This window comes from Ranitomeya variabilis, chromosome 7, assembly GCF_051348905.1.
Source record: "Ranitomeya variabilis isolate aRanVar5 chromosome 7, aRanVar5.hap1, whole genome shotgun sequence".
Taxonomy (NCBI): domain Eukaryota; kingdom Metazoa; phylum Chordata; class Amphibia; order Anura; family Dendrobatidae; genus Ranitomeya; species Ranitomeya variabilis.
This window is the reverse complement of record NC_135238.1, coordinates 43,634,330-43,650,250: the sequence shown is the minus strand read 5'-3', so window position 1 is coordinate 43,650,250 and position 15,921 is coordinate 43,634,330. Positions and strand designations below refer to the sequence as shown.

At 45.7% G+C, this 15,921-nt stretch overlaps 1 protein-coding gene and 1 long non-coding RNA gene across 2 annotated transcripts in view; one reads left to right on the top strand and one right to left on the bottom strand.

Moving 5' to 3' along the window:
• The window catches only part of LOC143786201 (piwi-like protein 1), a 104,614-nt gene extending 94,050 nt beyond the window's left edge, over positions 1–10,564 (bottom strand). Inside the window, exon 1 of the mRNA XM_077275489.1 lies at positions 10,482–10,564. Coding sequence (XP_077131604.1) covers positions 10,482–10,564 — 83 coding nt within the window. The remainder of the gene's footprint in view (positions 1–10,481) is intronic.
• Positions 10,565–10,581: 17 nt separating this feature from the next.
• On the top strand, positions 10,582–14,290 carry LOC143784918 (uncharacterized). The gene is made up of 4 exons (XR_013217908.1): positions 10,582–10,725; positions 11,536–11,813; positions 13,357–13,480; positions 13,562–14,290. It is a non-coding gene; the product is annotated as an uncharacterized LOC143784918 (long non-coding RNA).
• Positions 14,291–15,921: the final 1,631 nt, after the last annotated feature.

Below are 15,921 nucleotides of genomic sequence, written 5' to 3'. Positions count from 1 at the left end.
CTCCACGTTTCATCCTAGGGGGATTGGGGTGCATGCAAATTTGGAGCAGGTCTGGCATTCACTGCATAGCCAAACAGTATGAGAGACCCAGTTCCTAATAATGGGAACTGCAGGGGTTTGTTACGCTGCTTCAACAATGCAATTCTCCACTTTTGGGTCTTCATCCTCAACTCTGCAATTCTCCAATGCAGGTTCTTCAGGCTTAACACTGCAATTCACTGCATAGTCAAACAGTATGGGAGTACCAGCTTCCTAATAATGGGAACTTTGGTGTCATGTGGCCATCCACTGCGTCGGTTCAAAGGGTTATTGGGGTGCATGTAACTTTGGGGCAGGGCAGGCCTTGCATTCAATGCATAGGCTAACATTATGGGAGTAGCAAATTAAGAAAAATGGGAACTTTGGTTTCATGTGGCCTTCCAGGACGTCAGTTTTTTGGGTTATTGGGGTGCATCCAAATTTGGAGCAGGCTTTGCATTCACTTCATGGGCAAATTGTACGGGACTAGAGAAATCATAATAATGGGAACTTTGGTTTCATGTGGCCATGCACCACGTCTCTTCAAATTGTTTTGGTGGTTCCTGTAACTTTGGTGCAGGCCAGACCTTGGATTAAATGCATTGGCAAACAGAATGGGAGACCCACTTCCTAATAATGTGAACTTTGTTGGTTGTCAGCTTCAACAATGCAATTCTCCACTGCCAGTTCTTCAGCCTCTACACTGACATTCTCCAATGCAGGTTCTTCAGGCTCAACACTGCAATTCACTGCATAGGCAAACAGCATGAGAGTACCAACTTTCTAATAATGGGAACGTTGGTTTCATGGGGCCTTCCAGGACGTCTGTTTTTTGGGATACTGGGGTGCGTCCCAATTTGGAGCAGGCCTTGCATTCAATTCATGGGCAAACTGTAGGAAAGTAAAAAAAATCTAATAATGGGAACTTTGGTTTCATGTGGCCATCCACCATGTCTCTTCAAACTGTTTTTGGGGTGCGATAAACTTTGGGGCAGACCAGGCCTTGCATTCAATGCATGGGCAAGCAGTATGGCAGTACCAAATAAATAAGAATGGGAACTTTGGTTTCATTTGGCCATCCAGGACGTCTGTTCAATGGGCTATTGAGGTGCGCCTAAATTTGAGTCATGCCTTGCATTCAATGCACAGTCAATAATAGTACAGGAGACACACTGTTTAATAATGGGAACAACCAAGCCCAGCCAGCTGATGGCTCTCTAAAAATAGGGAGGACAAACTGCTGTCCCTTTAAGAAGATTAAAGTCCGCCTAATGGCCCTCCTCCTTTAACAGTCCCTCCTTCATAACTGAAACGGGATGTGTCTGATGATGTGTCACACACCACATGGCCAGCTAAGGTTACATAGTTACATAGTTATTAAGGTTGAATGAAGACTTTAAAGGGCACCTATCACCCCGTTTTTTCGGTATGAGATAAAAATACTGTTAAATAGGGCCTGAGCTGTGCATTACAATAGTGTAGTTTGTGGACCCCGATTCCCCACCTATGCTGCCGAAATACGTTACCAAAGTAGTCGTTTTCGCCTGTCAATCAGGCTGGTCAGGTCGGATGGGCGTGGTGTCTTCCCCCAGATATTGCGTAGTTTTCCGTTGGTGGCGTAGTGGTGTGCGCATGTCCAAGGTCCCGAATCCTGCACAGGGGTGTGAAAATAGCAGCGATGTCCGTTATTCCATTGGTGGTCGGTGGGCGCGGCCATCTTCCTTTGGCCGCACGTGCACAGAAGCGGCGCTCTGCTGGCCGCGGCGCTCTACTGGCCGCGGCTTCAGGAAAATGGCCGCCGCGATATCCATCTGCGCACGCGCGGCATCCCGCGGCCATTTTCCTGAAGCCGTGCGTGCGCAGATGGATATCGCGGTGGCCATTTTCCTGAAGCCGCGGCCAGCAGAGCGCCGCTTCTGCGCACGCGCGGCCAAAGGAAGATGGCCGCGCCCACCGACCACCAATGGAATAACGGACATCGCTGCTATTTTCACACCCCTGTGCAGGATTCAGGACCTTGGACATGCGCACACCACTACGCCACCAACAGAAAACTACGCAATATCTGGGGGAAGACACCACGCCCATCCGACCTGACCAGCCTGATTGACAGGCGAAAACGACTACTTTGGTAACGTATTTCGGCAGCATAGGTGGGGAATCGGGGTCCACAAACTACACTATTGTAATGCACAGCTCAGGCCCTATTTAACAGTATTTTTATCTCATGCCGAAAAAACGGGGTGATAGGTTCCCTTTAAGTCCATCTAGTCCAACCCATAGCCTAACCTAACATGCTCTAACATGTTGATCCAGAGGAAGAATCCGCGTCTGTTATTATGCTTAAACCTTCTTTCCTCCAGACGTAGAGGATGCCCCCTTGTCCCTGTCTCAGGTCTATGATTAAAAAGATCATCAGAAAGGTCTCTGTACTGTCCCCTCATATATTTATACATTAACATAAGATCACCCCTTAGTCTTCGTTTTTCCAAACTAAACAGCCCCAAGTGTAATAACCTATCTTGGTATTGCAGACCCCCCAGTCCTCTAATAACCTTGGTTGCTCTTCTCTGCACCCGCTCTAGTTCAGCTATGCATTTCTTATACACCGGAGACCAGAACTGTGCACAGTATTCTAAGTGTGGTCGAACTAGTGACTTGTATAGAGGTAAAATTATGTTCTCCTCATGAGCATCTATGCCTCTTTTAATGCATCCCATTATTTTATTTGCCTTTGTAGCAGCTGCCTGACACTGGCCACTGAATATGAGTTTGTCATCCACCCATCCACCCAGGTCTTTTTCATTGACGGTTTTGCCCAGAGTTTTAGAATTAAGCACATAGTTATACATCTTATTACTTCTACCCAAGTGCATGACCTTACATTTATCCCCATTAAAGCTCATTTGCCATTTATCATCCCAAGCTTCTAGTTTACATAAATCATCCTGTAATATAAAATTGTCCTCCCCTGTATTGATTACCCTGCAGAGTTTAGTGTCATCTGCGAATATTGAAATTCTACTCTGAATGCCCCCTACAAGGTCATTAATAAATATGTTAAAAAGAAGAGGGCCCAATACTGACCCCTTTGGTACCCCACTGCTAACCGCGACCCAGTCCGAGTGTGCTCCATTAATAACCACCCTTTGTTTCCTATCCCTGAGCCAGCTCTCAACCCACTTACACATATTTTCCCCTATCCCCATTATTCTCATTTTATGTATCAACCTTTTGTGTGGCACCGTTTTAAAAGCTTTTGAAAAGTCCATATACACTACATCTACTGGGTTCCCTTGGTCCAGTCCGGAACTTACCTCTTCATAGAAGCTGATCAGATTAGTCTGACAGGAACGGTCCCTAGTAAACCCGTGCTGATACTGGGTCATGAGGCTATTCCTCTTCAGATACTCCAGTATAGCATCCCTTAGGCCATGTTCACACTTTGCGGTTTTTACCACGGAACCGCCGCGATTTTGATGCTGCGGGTCCGCAGCAGTTTCCATAGCGTTTACATTAACATGTAAACCCTATGGAAACCGCAAACCGCAGTGCACATGCTGCGGGAAAAACCGCGCAGAAACGCAGCGGTTTACAACCCGCAGCATGTCACTTCTTTGTGCAGAATCGCTGCGATTCTGCACCCATAGGAAAGCATTGAACCGCTTACTTCCCGCATGGGGCTGTGCCCACGTTGCAGGAAGTAAGCGGATAATGTGCGGGTGGTACCCAGGGTGGAGGAGAGGAGACTCTCCTCCAGGCCCTGGGAACCATATTTGGGTGTAAAAAAAAGAATTAAAATAAAAAATAATGCTATACTCACCTCTCAGCGCTGCCCGCGGCGTCCGGTCTGGGTTGATGTGCGAACAGGACCTGCGGTGACGTCGCGGTCACATGACCGTGATGACGCCGCGGTCACATGACCGTGACGTCACGAAGGGTCCTTCTCGGCACAGCATCTTTGGAAGCGGACCGCCGAGTGCAGCGCCGAGGAGATCGGGACGTCAGAGAGGGTGAGTATAGCCAATTTTTTTATTTTAACATTATACTATTGATGCTGCATATTGCTGCACATGCAGCATCAATAGTATAGGCGGAAACCCGCAGCGGAAACCGCGGAACAAACCGCGATAAATCTGCAGGGATAACCGCAGTGGGTTTGCCCTGCAGATTTATCGATTCCGCTGCGGGAGAACCCGCAGAGCACACCGCAAAGTGTGCACATAGCCTTAGAATGCCCTCCAGGATTTTACCCACAGTAGAGGTGAAGCTTACTGGCCTATAATTTCCGAGTTCAGTTTTTGTCCCCTTTTTGAATATTGGCACCACATTTGCTATACGCCAGTCCTGTGGTACAGACCCTGTTATTGTGGAGTCTTTAAAGATTAAAAATAATGGTCTATCAATGAGAGTACTTAGTTCCTGCAGTACTCAGGGGTGGATCCCATCTGGGCCCGGAGATTTGTCCATTTTAGTGATTTTTAGACGCCGCCGTACTTCCTGCTGGGTTAAGCAGGTGACATTTAATGGGGAATTTTTGTTATCACTGATCATATTGTCGCCATGGGATTTTCTTGTGTTAATACTGATGAAAAACGTCATTTAGCATATTGGCTTTTTCCTCATCCTCATCCACCATTTCCCCCAGACTATTTTTAAGGGGGCCAACACTTTCATTTTTTAGTTTCTTACTATTTATGTAGTTAAAGAATATTTTGGGATTATTTTTACTCTCTCTGGCAATGAGTCTCTCTGTCTCAATCTTTGCTGCCTTGATTTGCTTTTTACAGAATTTATTTAATTTTCTGTATTTATTTAATGCCTCCTCACTACCTACTTCCTTTAATTCTCTAAATGCTTTCTTTTTGTCCCTTATTGCGCCCCTTACAGCTCTATTTAGCCATATTGGTTTCCTCCTATTTCTAGTATGTTTATTCCCATACGGTATATACTGTGCACAGGTCCTATCCAGGATGCTAATAAACGTCTCCCATTTTCTTTGTGTATTTTTATGTCTCAGGATTAGTGTTGAGCGATACCGTCCGATACTTGAAAGTATCGGTATCGGAAAGTATCGGCCGATACCGGCAAAGTATCGGATCTCGCCGATTCCGATACCCATGCAAGTCAATGGGACACCAAGTATCGGACAGTATCCTGATGGTTCCCAGGGTCTGAAGGAGAGGAAACTCTCCTTCAGGCCCTGGGATCCATATTACTGTGTAAAATAAAGAATTAAAATAAAAAATATTGATATACTCACCTGTCCGGAGGCCCCTGGACATCACCGCTGGTAACCGGCAGCCTTCTTTGCTTAAAATGAGCGCGTTCAGCACCTTCCATGACGTCACGGCTTCTGATTGGTCGCGTGCCGCTCATGTGACCGCCAGGCGACCAATCACAAGCCGTGACGTCATTCTCAGGTCCTAAATTCCTAGAATTAGGAATTTAGGACCTGAGAATGACGTCACGGCTTGTGATTGGTCGCCTGGTGGTCACATGAGCGGCACGCGACCAATCAGAAGCCGTGGCGTCATGGAAGGTGCTGAACGCGCTCATTTTAAGCAAAGCAGCCTGCCGGTTACTACCAGGGCGCGTCAGAGGGTGAGTATATCCCTATTTTTTATTTTAATTCTTTATTTTTTACATGGATATGGATCCCAGGGCCTGAAGGAGAGTTTCCTCTCCTTCAGACCCTAGGAACCATACACTGGGAACTTCCGATTCCCAATACCACAAAAGTATCGTATCTCGGTATCGGAATTCCGATACAGCAAATATCGGCCGATACTCGATACTTGCGGTATCGGAATGCTCAACACTACTCAGGATATCATCACAGTTAATTGCACCAAGATCCTCTCTTATCCGTTGGAAATTTGCCCTCCTGAAGTTTAGTGTCCTTGTCACCCCCCTACTACCAATCTTATTAAAGGATACATGAAAACTTATTATTTTGTGATCACTATTCCCCAAGTGACCCCCAACCCTTATATTTGATATGCGGTCTGGCCTGTTGGTTAATATTAGGTCTAGCAGTGCCCCCCTTCTTGTTGGGTCCTGAACCAGTTGTGAAAGGTAATTGTCTCTCATAGTTGTCAGACCCCGATCACCTTTACTGGAACTGCAGGTTTCTGTTCCCCAATCTATTTCAGGGTAGTTGAAGTCCCCCATAATAATGACTTCTCCTTGAGTCGCAGCTTCATCTATTTGCTTTACGAGGATATTCTCCATTGCTTCCATTATTTTTGGAGATTTATAACAAACCCCTATCAGTAATTTATTATTTTTTCCCCCTCCCCTTATCTCCACCCACTGAGACTCTACATTTTCATTAGATTCACCTATATTATCACGCCGGATGGGTTTTAAGGACAATTTTACATACAGACACACCCCACCCCATCGCTTATATGTACGGTCATTTCTGAACAGACTATAGCCCTGCAACTTAACAGCCCAGTCATGGCTCTCATCCAGCCACGTCTCAGATATCCCCACCATGTCATAATTATGCTCCAACAACATTAGTTCTACTTTCTCCATGTTGTTGGCAAAGCTTCTGGCATTAGTATACATGCACTTGATGTTCCTCTCTGTACCTCTATTCTTTCTTAAATTATTAACTGTTCTAACCCCACCTTCCATGCCACCCCCAACTTCCTTATTTGTGCCCAGGTCTCTATCTGCACTATCTTCCCCTCCTATAAAATGAACACCCTCCCCCAATCCCTAGTTTAAATACTCCTCCAACCTTCTAGCCATTTTCTCCCCCAGCACAGCTGCACCTTCCCCAGTGAGGTGCAGCCCGTCCCTAGCGTAGAGCCTGTAGCCAACTGAGAAGTCGGCCCAGTTCTGTAGGAACCCAAACCCCTCCTTCCTACACCAATCCTTGAGCCACTTATTAACCTCCCTAATCTCCCGTTGCCTCTCTGGCGTGGCACGTGGTACAGGCAGTACTTTGGAAAATACCACGCTGGAGGTCCGTGCTTTAAGCTTGCAGCCTAATTCCCTGAAATCGTCTTTAATGACCTTCCACTTACCTCTAACTTTGTCATTTGTGCCAATGTGCACCATGACCGCTGGGTCCTCACCAGCCTCTCCCAGTAATCTGTCCACCCGATCAGCGATGTGTCGGACTCGAGCGCCAGGTAGGCAGCATACCGTCCAACGATCCCTGTCTTTGTGACAGATTGCCCTATCTGTTCCCCTAATAATTGAGTCCCCCACTACCAGTACCTGTCTGGCCTGCCCTGCTCTCCTATTTCCCCCCTTACTGGAGCAGTCACTCCTCCGGCTTTCAGATGACATGCCTGGCTGCAGCAGTGCTACCACTGTACTGGCACCCCCCTCATCTGCCAACTTAGCAAACTTATTGGGGTGTGCCAGATCAGGACTAGCCTCCCTGACACTCTTCCCTCTACCCCGCTTCCTGTCACCCAGCTTGCTACTTTACTGTCCTGCAGCTCCATCCTACCATTCCCACCTCATCTATCCCATTGAGCGTCTGCTCAGTGAGCAGAAGACTCCTGTTGTGAATTCCGCTCTTGGGCTCCCTCCGGTGGTTGTAAGTGGCACTTTTGTGAGTTCTGCTCTTGGGCTCCCTCCGGTGGTTGTACAACTGGCCCACCCAGATAACAGACATCTTCTGGGAAACAGGAAGATCCGAAATAAAATCCACCACAGAGTTTACAAAAATCTCCACACCTGACTAAAGGTGTGGAGGGTAAATCTGCTTTCCAGAGCTTCCAGCTTAACTGAATAAATCCATACTGACAAGCTGGACAAGAAAAAACATAGAAAGAGCTGAATGATTAAGTCCACAATATGTGGACAGCAAAAGAACAAGCAAGGACTTATCTTTGCTGAACTGGTAAGAATATCAGGGAAATCCAAGCAGAGATGTGGATCTAACCAGGAACCATTGACAACTGGCCCAGGCTGAAGGATAGAGCCAGGATAAATAGCCGAGCCAGAAAGACGATCAGTGGAAGCAGCTGCTGACTGCTAAATCCAAGGAGCAGCAGTTCCACTCAAAACCACCGGAGGGAGCCCAAGAGCAGAACTCACAAAAGTGCCACTTACAGCCACCAGAGGGAGCCCAAGAGCGGAATTCACAACAGACTCCTCTCCATATTGTCTATGGAGACAATAACATTTCCCAGTGAATGCAAAAATGAAAAAATCATCAAAAACGCTGCGTGTGAACATAGCTCAAGTGGTGGAGGAACATTTTTGTTTTGGGTTATTTATTTTGCCTAATATACAAGTCGTTACCCTGGAAAGGATGTACCTCAACATATTTCCCAGGAAAATCCATTTTGGTTTCATTTTTGTATGTTTTAATGTGCGCCTGTAAAAGTGGCGTAAGACTCTGACAACATTGTTCACAACAGTGACCTGGGAGTCAGAAATGCTTCTAGAGGTCTTCCCCATTATGTTCCCGTGTAATTTGAGAACTGTTCCCATAGATTTCTGATTCCTGGAAAAGACCTCCGGGGGGAGGGGGGGTGTCACGGCAAAAAAACTCAGGTTTTCTAGGCTTATATTGGGCTCGTTGCTCATGTTGAGCACCCAAGCATTCCAATCTGCTCGACACGAGCAACAAGCACCCGAGCATTTTCTGCTCGCTCATCACTAGTCCTAATATTTCCGGTACCTGAAAAAAACGGTACCGGAGATGTCAGTGACATATACAATTATTACAGTAATGTAATGGTAAACCCACATGTAAGGGTAAACCTCAAACCCTACAGAATCCCCGAACCACACCAGGAGATAATCTGCAAGGAGGTGAAGAGAATGCTGGACCTCGGGGTGATAGAGGAATCAAGAAGTAGCTGGTCAAGTCCCATCGTCCTCGTATCGAAGCCCAATGGCGAGTAGCGATTTTGTAATGACTACTGCAGGCTCAATGAGGTGTCCAGTGTTGACGCGTACCCAATGTCCCGCATGGACGAACTCACATGGGATGTTATATACCTGGTAACGAGAATCAGGCAGTGTCTCTTAGGAGAAGCAGGAACTCCAACTGTGCGGGTCAACTGCAGGGGAATCCTGCAGGGAAAGGACTCATATGGGCTGTTTTCTTTGTTTTACCTTTATGCCAGCAAGGCTCGGTTTATTTTGCTGAACCCGACAAGGTTTATGCTATCCACAATAAACCAGCAGGTGATCATCTACCAGAACGTTTCCTCTGTCTACCTGGGAAAGCAGCGGAGTGTGTCAACCCCTCACAACATGTACAGAAAGCTGCACACACACTGTACTAATTGTATATGTCACTGACATCTATATATCTATCTATTCTGTGTAATAAATAATCTTTATTTTTTATAAATATATTTTTATATCTTTATATAGCGCTAACATATTCCGCAGCGCTTTACAGGTTTGCACACATTATCGTCACTGTCCCTGTTACAATCTAAATTCCTTATCAGTATGTCTTTGGAATGTGGGAGGAAACTGGAGTACCCGGAGGAAACCCATGCAAACACGGAGAGAACATACAAACTCTTTGCAGATGTTGTCCTTAGTGGGGCTTGAACCCAGGACTCCAGCGCTGCAAGGCTGCTGTGCTATCCACTGCACCACCGCGCTGTGTGTATAACCCATATATCTGTATCTATGTGTGTAATCCATCTCTTCTAGACTGTCGGGTCCCGGTGTCATTTTAGAGTACGTGGCTGCTGAATTACCGGCTTTTCTTTTATCTATATAATATTTATACATATATCTGTGTGTGTCACTGACATCTATATATCTATGTGTATACTGTATATCTATTCTAACCTGTCACTCTGTGATTTTACTGTATGCAGCACATGAATTGCCGGCTTTTTATCTATCTATCTATTTATCATCTACTTTAAAATACTTTAGTGGCAACACAATTATTACCGATCACAAATCCGAATGTGCCACATTTGTGCCGAATTTGTGTTTGTCGATCGTTTTACAAACATATTAGCACATGTCCTGTCATCACTTCTATCATGGAAATGCCCCTTTGACTAATGTTATCATCCATCCAATAGACTGTATGAGGACATGAGGTCCTGGTGATGGTTGGCCTGGAATCACATGATGACAATTCCCAGAACACTGCCCCCTATCAGTGGAAATGTGAGAAAATCCAATAATGACACCAAATGCTTGAAGACTTTATCCTGAGCATCAGATTATATAGTTCAATGTATCTTTATAGAGAGAATGAGAAGATAAAAGAAACTGTCAGAAAAGAGTAAATATGTTATAATGTCATATGATGAGAACTGGAAATGGGAAACGCTCAGCCAAACCTCTGTAACCACCGGCTGTAATCGAACACCTGGAAACCACCAGGATGTTATTTCATTCATCCCTATTTGTGCCTCCATCATTATCAGCTGCTTTATAAGAGGCCGATAGTGAGAGAAAAAGTATTGGTTATTCCGCTGCATTGTGACATCATCTCTTACCTTATATGGAAGCGGGCAGTGATGTCACACAGGTGAGTGATGATGTCACAATAGAGCGGAACCTTAAAAACCCTCGGTTCCATCTCACTGGCTCAGACTTGGTATATGTCTGTCTCCTGACAACACTGTACCTAGATCTTCTCCTTGTGAGATTAGCGATTTACTTGTGGAATAGCGAAACTGTATTAGAGGATACTTCTGGATTTTCCTGAAGATTACTGACTGAGGACTTCTACATCTGGAGGTAAGTCTATTTTGTGTTGTTATTTATGAAACTATTATTATTTATTGTTATAGCGCCATTTTTTCCATGGCGTTTTACATGTGAGGAGGGGTATACATAATAAAAACAAGTGCAATAGTCTTGAACAATACAAGTCACAACTGGTACAGGAGGAGAGAGGACCCTGCCCGCGAGGGCTCACAATCTACAAGGGATGGGTGAGGATACAGTAGGTGAGGATAGAGCTGGTCATGCAGCGGTTTGGTCGATCGGTGGTTACTGCAGGTTGTAGGCTTGTCGGAAGAGGTGGGTCTTCAGGTTCTAACTAGAAGCTTTCTTATTATTATTTTTTCATGTATTCTTGAATTTTGTATGAAAACACTTTTTGCGTTTGTTGCCATTTTCTGGCACCCGTAGCGGTTTCTTTTTTCGTGATTTGGGGTTGGGTGAAGGATTATTTTTTGCACCCTGAGCTGTCGTTTTTACTGATACCATGATGGGGAACATGCGATGTTTTGATGAGTAACTCGTCCGGCACAAATCACGGCACAATACAACAGAAAAAACATTTTCGTGAATATTTTTATTTACAATTCATGAAACAAATCCAGTCCTCAGTGGCCGGATATAAGAGTAGGAATCGCCGCGAGAAAACCAGGGAGCAAATATCAGTGTCCAGCAATTTACAGGGGGACGAGGGGAGATTTCCTTTATTAATAAATAGTAGTAATAATAATGGCAGCCAGCGCTCTACCTGTATGGGGCAGGGGGGCTGCACCAGGGATTATAGCACTGTGTAATATGGCTCCAATGTTTTCTCCTCCCTTTCAGATCTCCCTCCTGACTCTGTCTGGTCCAGGACCACAGAGGGGACGTCAGCTCCTGGCTGTCTGGTCCAGGACCACAGAGGGGACGTCAGCTCCTGGCTGTCTGGTCCAGGACCACAGAGGGGACGTCAGCTCCTGGCTGTCTGGTCCAGGACCACAGAGGGGACGTCAGCTCCTGGCTGTCTGGTCCAGGACCACAGAGGGGACGTCAGTCACCACCTACATAAGCTGAGAAGAGAACATCAGCGTGCACAGGACCCCGCAGAGCCGGACATCTGTAGAGTGAGTATAATGGCAGAGGAGCTGCCACCTCCAGGGTCCATCTTCTTACACTAATTAGATAAGTGGAGGAGGCCGGACCACGGCTGTTGGCACTGACCACTGAGTTAGGCCAGAATTGCACCTGACAACCTCCCGAATTTAACCACTATCATTCGGCTACTTGTTGGCTGATTGTCGGGTGTCTGATGGCCATTAAAGCATTTCTTACTGCTGGAAAATACTGACCAAATACTGAGCATGTGAACGTGGCCTAAAGCTGAAAATTATTTGGTTTAGATCTGAAATAAAACTTGTGTGAATTAATAGGTTTGTGGTGACCGAATGGACGATCGCTGCACACAGCGTCGGACTGGAGCACCTTGAGCCCAGAACAGAAAATCATTCTTGGGGCCCACTATGTCACTACATAGAAATAAATACAAGAACACACTTGTATCAGGGTATAATATAAGGTAGATGTGTTAATGATATAGCAGGGGTTGGGGTAGCCCTCTCATAGAATATAATGCAGCCCCCTCATAGAATATAATGCAGCCCCCTCATAGAGTATAATACATCCCTCTCATAGAGTATAATGTAGCCCCCTCATATAATATAATGTAGCCCCCTCATAGAATATAATTCAGCCCTCATATAGTATAATGCAGCCCCTCATAGAGTATAATGCAGCCCCTTCATAGGGGATAATGCAGTCCCCTCATAGAATATAATGTAGCCCCCTCAAATACTATAATGCAGCCCCCCATAGAATATACTGCAGCCCCCTCACAGTGTATAATGCAAACTCCCATAGAATATAATGTAGCCCCCTCATATAATATAATGCAGCCCCTGCATAGAATATAATGTAGCCTCCGCGTAAAGTATAATGTAGCCCCCTCAGAGTATAATGCAGTCCCCTTAGAATGTAATGTAGCCCCCTTTGTAGGGTTTAATGCAGTCCCCTCATAGGGTATAATGAAGCCCCCCTATCAACGTAGATGTCATAATGGTTGCCATGGCGACGATTATGTCATAAAGGTTGCCTCGACCAATCAGCGACGGGCACAGTCTGCCGCGAATTCTGGAATCATCATTGTCCATATACTACGGGGACATGCATATTCTAGAATACCCGATGCATTAGAATTGGGCCACAGTCTAGTATATATATATATAATCTTCACCTCTCCTCCTCATTCCCCCGCAGTTCCAGACTCTGCTCCAGTCTCAGCAGCTGCACTGCCATCTGCCCGGCACACAGTACGAAGTGATGTCATCGCGCTCCGGCTGTGTCAGAGGCAGAGGGGAATGATGAGGCAGGGAGCGTCAACTGACGCCCTCTCCTCTATTATTGCACCTATGATGCCGATACAGTTGAAAGCGGTGCACGCTGGGTGGCAGCAGAGGTGGAGCAGCAGGTGACAGGAGGACGGAGCCGACTGCTGCGGCTAAAGAGAAATGAATATTCACTGCTCCCCACGCCCATGGCCAGTCCGACCCGGGCTCTACACACAGAACTGAGAAATAAAATGGTAAAACTCATCTGTTCCTTATATTACAGGTGGAATAATTCTCTGCTGCTGGAAGGTTCTCAAAGTTTTACTTGTGGAGCGTTGAAAACTTCAAGTATAAAGTTTGTTTGGATTAGAAATCTCATTTCCATCGGGAATTCACCAGATATTACTGTAAGTATTCTGAGGTTATAACAAACATTTCCTGCCTAAAAATAAAAGAATAAAATCTGACCGATCTATTGCTCATTTTAGGGTTGATAAACGACTACAGAGCTGAAGTCTTGACAAGAAGATCCCTGTCGATTACTAAGATCCCAGCTGAATTCTGTAGCACTACTAGTGACATCACATTTCTTGGATTTATTGATTAACTTAGAGAAGTAACCCCGGAGATGAACAACCTGTCTCCACAGCTCTTAACCATCCTGCAGAGCAAAGGGAAGAAAGGCTACCTGAGTGACGATATCATCATCATGGCCCAGGACCTGCTGCAGAGTCAGTTTGTGGGTTTTGATGGCCTGCAGCCCCCCTGCGCTCTTATGGTACCAGGGTACGGCATACTGCAGAATGCTGTACAAATCCACTATGATCAGGAGAGGGAGCACTGGCTGACAACCTGCTATAAAAATGGCCAAATCTTTGTGGCCGACAGCTCGAAGTCCAGGAATCTGTCTCCATCCATCAGTCAGCAGATTATCAACATGTACAGTGCAGTGGTCAACAATCCCCTTGAAAATCTGAGGTTTATCAATGTGGCTCAGCAGAAGAACAGCTACGACTGTGGCTTATATGCTATAGCATTTGCCTACGAACTTATGGCAGATGGTGGTGAACCCACAGCTGAGTTCCAGCATCAGAAGATGAGGACTCATCTAATATCCTGCCTGCAGAACGGCAGGATCAGCGGATTTCCCAAAAAGGCCCAGAAGTGACTCCATGTCTATAAACGGCATGTAGAGTCTATGATCCAGCACCGCCCTAGGGAAGGGCACGTCATGCATGGTTCCCTAGAGGTTTCCTCCACTGGGGGTTTTTCCTCTCCTGAGCATTGACGGACGACTCTCTGTGAGTCCAGGACCCATCATCATCATCATCATCATGGTGGGAATGTCTACATGTGATATCTTGTATGAAGCCAATAAAGAATTCAATTAATATCTAGCAGCTATGTATTTGTGTCGTATGTCTGACCCGTGTATCACAGCCATGTATCTGAGCCGTGGGTCTCAGCGGCGTATCTGAGTCTATTATGTATAATCACAGAATATTTAGTATAGGAGGTGAGGAACACCGGGGGGTATATACAGGGGTGCAGTATTATAGTGTTATATTACTTTCATGTATTTGACCTAAGCTTGTGCCCAGCTGTAATTCGCAGGTTTCTTGCTCTCTATATGCAGTATACGCCTTATAAATTAATGTATATACTGATCTGTATGAATATTACACAGCTATGATTTTCTTCCAACTATAGACATTGATGGCAGATCCATGACATTTGTCATTATCCCCTTACCGACATCGGACGTAATAGTACGTCCACGTCAGAATCCCTCCTGTTGATGTGGGCTCCGGAGCAGGGCCCACATCTTTTCTGGCACATGTCAGCTGTTTTGAACAGCTGACATATGCCTCTAACAGCCGTGAGTAGAATCGCAATCCACCCACAGCTGTTAACTAGTTAAATGCTGCAGTCAAGCTCTGACAAAAGTATTTAACATGGGTTTTCTGGCAAGTGCACCGGAAATCCCTTCCATCGGTGCCCGTGTCATATGACTGTGGGTTGTTGATGGATTGGCATGACAAGCAGAGGTCTCCAGTAGACCTCCATGGTTGTCACTACCGGATTGTTATGAGTGCCGCCCGGTGGTCGGCGCTCATACCAAGTGGGAACTCTGCTACATACAGGCGATCTGATCACAATATCACAAAAAATGGAGACGCTACAGGTATCAAAAATAGCGCAATTTTTATTTTTTTTAACAAACTTTGAAATTGTTTTCACCATTTAGGCTACTTTCACACTTGTGTCGGTACGGGTCTGTCGCTATGCGTTGGGCCGACGTACTGATGCACGTTGTGAAATTTGTGCACGACGTGGGCAGCGGATGCAGTTTTTCAACGCATCCGCTGCCCATTCTGAAGTCCGGGGAGGAGGGGGCGGAGTTTCGGCCGCACAAGAGCGGTAGATAATGGCAGACGCGACGGACAAAAAAACATTCACTTGAACTTTTTTTTGTGCCGACGGTCCGCCAAAACACGACAGATCCGTTGCACGACGGACGCGACGTGTGGCCGTCCATCCGTCGCTAATACAAGTCTATGGGAAAAAAACGCATCCTGTGAGCACATTTGCAGGATCGTTTTTTTTCCCAAAACGATGGATTGCTACGGATGCCAAATGACGCAAGTGTGAAAGAGGCCTTAGATAAAAAAGAACCTAGACATGTTTGGTGTCTATGAACTAGTAATAACCTGGAGAATCATAACAGCGGGTCACTCTTTAGCATTTAGTGAACATGGTAAAAAAATAACAACTGTGGAATTGCACTTTTTTTGCAATTTCACCACACTTTGATTTTTTCCCCGTTTTCCAATACATGATATGTTAA